General features: G+C 47.0%; 1 protein-coding gene across 4 annotated transcripts in view; it reads left to right on the top strand.

Annotated features, from left to right (window-relative positions):
- The first annotated feature begins 594 nt into the window (after positions 1–594).
- SLMAP (sarcolemma associated protein) overlaps positions 595–4,200 on the top strand; it is a 179,904-nt gene continuing 176,298 nt past the window's right edge. For 3 of the 4 annotated variants that reach the window (XM_025375703.1, XM_025375702.1, XM_025375701.1), the window contains exon 1: positions 595–1,188. In XM_025375703.1, coding sequence (XP_025231488.1) covers positions 991–1,188 — 198 coding nt within the window. In that variant the 5' untranslated portion in view covers positions 595–990. The remainder of the gene's footprint in view (positions 1,189–4,200) is intronic. The other variant, XM_025375700.1, reaches the window with a different exon arrangement.

Genomic DNA, 4,200 nt, shown 5'->3' with positions numbered 1-4,200 from the left:
CTCCAGGCCTCTCCCCAGCCTCCGGGCCAGTCTCCCTCCCCCACCTTCTCGTCCGCCGGGAGCTGCGGCTGCCGTCCCTGAGATGCGACCCTCGCGGGGGCGACCCTGAGGGGAGGCGGCCCATGTGCTGAGCGGCGGACAGGAGCCCAGGCGTCCGGGGACCAACTTCCTGCCGCCTGGGAACCCGCGCCTCCCGGTGTCGCGCCTCGCTCGGTCAGCACCGGCCTGCGGAGCCGGGTCCCCGCCCTGGTCGCGGGGACGCTCACCAGGTGCCCGGGAGTCCCGACTCGGCTACTGCCCGCGCCCTGCCGGCCTCCACGCCTCGCGCGGAGGACCTCAGCCACCGCCGCCTCGGATCGTGCCAGGCCGGGGACCGCGTCCCCCTTCCCGGGGCGGCCTCCGCGCAGCAGGGGCGATGCAGACTGTCCCGCCGGCCGTCTAGAGCCTCTACACTGCGGGCAAGGACGGGCGGTGACTGCCCAGAGGTGCCCGGCCACACCTTCCTTCGGCCCAAAAGGACTTTCCTGGCCGCGCCGAACCGACCCTTCCTTCATGCTGCAGTGCTGCAACGTTTCCGCCACCGAGGGGGAAAAGCGTCCGCGATCTCAAACCAAACACAAGAATTGGCGTGTGACTCATCTGCTTGGATACCTCCAGTCCCCAAACTGTGTTCCAGGAGTTTTCTTGGCGGAAGCTGCCCGATGTTTGAGCCTTTTCTTCCCAGAGAAGAAGATGGACTGAAAGCTGCCAGTTGGGGACTTTTTGTGATCAGGGCGCTGCTGGGTTTTAAAGGAGGTGATGGGGCTTGCGCTGGCTTGTCTTCCCACCCAAGTGAAGAGTTGATGTTCACTGGTTATGCTTAGACAATGTGCAGTTTGTGTTAATTTAAAATTTTGGGTGGGATAGGGGGATAGGCTTGTGAAGGGCAGTCCGGATCCAGAGGAACTCCTCTTTGTTCCTGGTAGGAGAGACACCCCCAGTCTATCCTCGATGCCGTCAGCCTTGGCCATCTTCACTTGCCGCCCGAACTCGCACCCGTTTCAGGAGCGTCATGTCTACCTGGACGAGCCCATCAAAATCGGCCGCTCAGTGGCCCGCTGTCGACCAGCGCAGAATAATGCCACTTTTGATTGCAAAGTGCTGTCAAGGAACCACGCTCTCGTCTGGTTTGATCACAAGACGGGCAAGGTAATGTCACCACATTGTCCAGCGGCATTGTTTAGCAAACTTGTTTCCCCCGCTTTGCCCTTTCTGAGAGGCCTAATGTATGCAGGATCCCAGGGTTTGCATCCAGAGGAGGCTTTGCGCAAAGCCACGAAACAACTGTTTGTGTGCCTGGTTCTAGTGGAAATTTGATTGAGGTGGTTGAATGGAAAACAAGAAGGTATTGTAATTAAAAGCCTCAGGAAGTCTATGGCATCTTGATAACGGGGTCATTCCCAGTGAAATACCAAACTAGATAGTGAAACTTGGCGTCTTGCTTTCAGTCTGCTTGGAAAGGTGAATTCACAGTTCAGCGCTTTATTAAGCAAGCAGGAGTTGTCAGAGCAATTCGGGGAATCTGTGGCCATTATTATCCCAGGGCTCAAGTGTCTTAGTAGTGAAATATAGTTAACACATAGCTTTAGGTGAGTTCAGATCAGGACCTTTCTAGTAAGGACAATTGCTGGTATAAACCTAAGATTTTTGAAAGGTTTGATACATACTTGCTCTTGAAGGAATAATTTGCAGTAATCAAAGCTAATTTAATTAAGCATGAACAATTGTAACTTTATATATTTTCAGAGTGTTTTTTACAAGTTGGAGAACATACACATACTGCGTTTGAAAATCACTTTTTGATGTTCCCTGCAGCACTTATTAAGTACTTAGTGCATTCTTACAGAGGAGCTATTCAAAAGTTAGTGTTAGGAAATAAACTTATTTTCTGAAATTATACCCTATTCTGTCAATTACAGCATTACTTAAATGTGATGGGATGAATTCAGTGCTTTTCATTTTAAGCGTAATCAATTTAGTATTTTTATGTTAGTATCGTAAGTTACTATACACGTATGTGCTTTTAAGAAATGAAAGAAATTAAGATCCTTTCCATTTTTAAAAACTGTTTATTTATGTTTATGGATAGTATACTAAAGAGCTCATCTTTGTGCCTAAACCTCAGGTTTTTAGCTGAGCTACTGAATCAGTTCCAACTTTAAGTTATGTAAGACTAATAGGACTGTCTCAGGTTTCACCTCCTGACTTTTTGCCCCTTCTTTCTGAGTTAAATAATTAAATCTTTCTTAAAGGAAGAACTTAAGTCTTCAAGAATATGTTTTGAAATGAAAGAAACCTGAGCCTTAAAAGGAAGAGAAAAAAATGATACTTCGGCAGCTACTGATTTAAGGAATTATTTTGTAAATTATTTTTTGAAGAAAGGAGGAAAAGATTGTCCAAGTGCTGTGTGCTGCATAATATCTATACTTTATTCTACGTGTAGGAGTGTAGGATGAGAACTGAAGAATATGTTAACTTTTCTGTATAACACCAGATCGTCATTTACCTGTGGAGCAGACCCTTCCTCCCTACCCCCAAGCTGAACGTAGAGTGCCTAATTTTTTTTGAGACAGATTTTTGCTCTTGTCACCCAGGCTGGAGTGCAGTGGTGCTAGCTCAGCTCACTGCAACCTCTGCCTCCCAGGTTCAAGTGATTCTCCTGCCTCAGCCTCCCAAGTAACTGGGATTACAGGTACATGCCACCACGCCCGGCTACTTTTGTGTTTTTAATAGAGACAGGGTTTCACCGTGTTGGCCAGGCGGTCTCGAACTCCTGACCTCAGTTGATTCGCCTGCCTCAGCCTCCCAAAGTGCTGGGATTACAGGCGTGAGCCACCGCACCTGGCCCTCATAATTCTTTAAAATGAATATTCATAGAGCTCATTTTTCCAGCAGTTGAATTTAAATATCAGTTTACTACTAAGTAGTGCCTTAACTCAACCAGCTTTTACATTTTTGCCATTTTATGTTCTTGGGCAACAGGTCTAAACTAATTAGACAACAGGTTTGCTCACGGTACATACTCTGCAAACGCACTTTGATTAAACACTCAAAGGGAACTCTCATTTTTTGTTTTACTTATTTGAAAAATACTGATTTCATGCACAGTGCTTTCCATGGCCGTAATAAAACTCTCGCAATAGGTTATTTTGAGATAACTAAGAATAGATCAATAGTGACTGTTTCATGAATTGAGATGACATGTTAATATTTGTTCTTTTTTTTTTTTTTTTTTTGAGATGGAGTCCTACTCTATTACTCAGGCTAGAGTGCAGTGGCGCAACCTCAGCTCACTGCAACCTCTGCCTCCTGAGTTCAAGCAATTCTCATGTCTTAGCCTCCTGGGTAGCTGGAATTACAGGCACGTACCATCATGCCCAGCTAATTTTTATATTCTTAGTAGATACTGGGTTTCACCACGTTGGCCAGGGTGGTCTTGAATGCCTGACCTCAAGTGGTCCAGCCTCCTCGGCCTCCCAAAGTGCGGCCAACGTGCCTGGCCATGAAATTTGTTCTTCAGAAAAACTTATCTTTGAAGGGTAGATATGGCTTATTTCTACCATTTTCACTTTTTTCCCTCTTCTGCTTTATTAGCTAAAATAACACGCAGGCTATGAGACCACTACTTTAGATATAGATGTAATTATTGATTATTATACCACTTAATCTAGTTACAGCAGATACTCTGTCAGATCTTACCATGTCATTGAATTGCTTTAGGAATTAACTATTTAAAGTTTTGGTTTGGACAGATAGTAGGTTTTATTTGAGCATCTATTATGTGCCAGACACTGTGAGGGACACAGTTGCAAAGAAAACCCACAGCATGACCAAATAGTTCTTGTATGAAATGTGCATTGTCGGCCGGGCGCGGTGGCTCAAGCCTGTAATCCCAGCACTTTGGGAGGCCGAGACGGGTGGATCACGAGGTCAGGAGATCGAGACCATCCTGGCTAACACGGTGAAACCCCGTCTCTACAAAAATACAAAAAAAAACTAGCCGGGTGAGGTAGCGGGCCCCTGTAGTCCCAGCTACTCGGGAGGCTGAGGCAGGAGAATGGCGTGAACCCGGGAGGCGGAGCTTGCAGTGAGCCGAGATCGCGCCACTGCACTCCAGCCTGGGCGACAGAGCGAGACTCCGTCTCAAAAAAAAAAAAAAAA

The sequence above is a fragment of the Theropithecus gelada genome, chromosome 2, assembly GCF_003255815.1.
Source record: "Theropithecus gelada isolate Dixy chromosome 2, Tgel_1.0, whole genome shotgun sequence".
NCBI classification, from domain to species: domain Eukaryota; kingdom Metazoa; phylum Chordata; class Mammalia; order Primates; family Cercopithecidae; genus Theropithecus; species Theropithecus gelada.
Note: the sequence above shows the minus strand (reverse complement) of the source record. Positions and strands in the feature narration are given on the sequence as shown.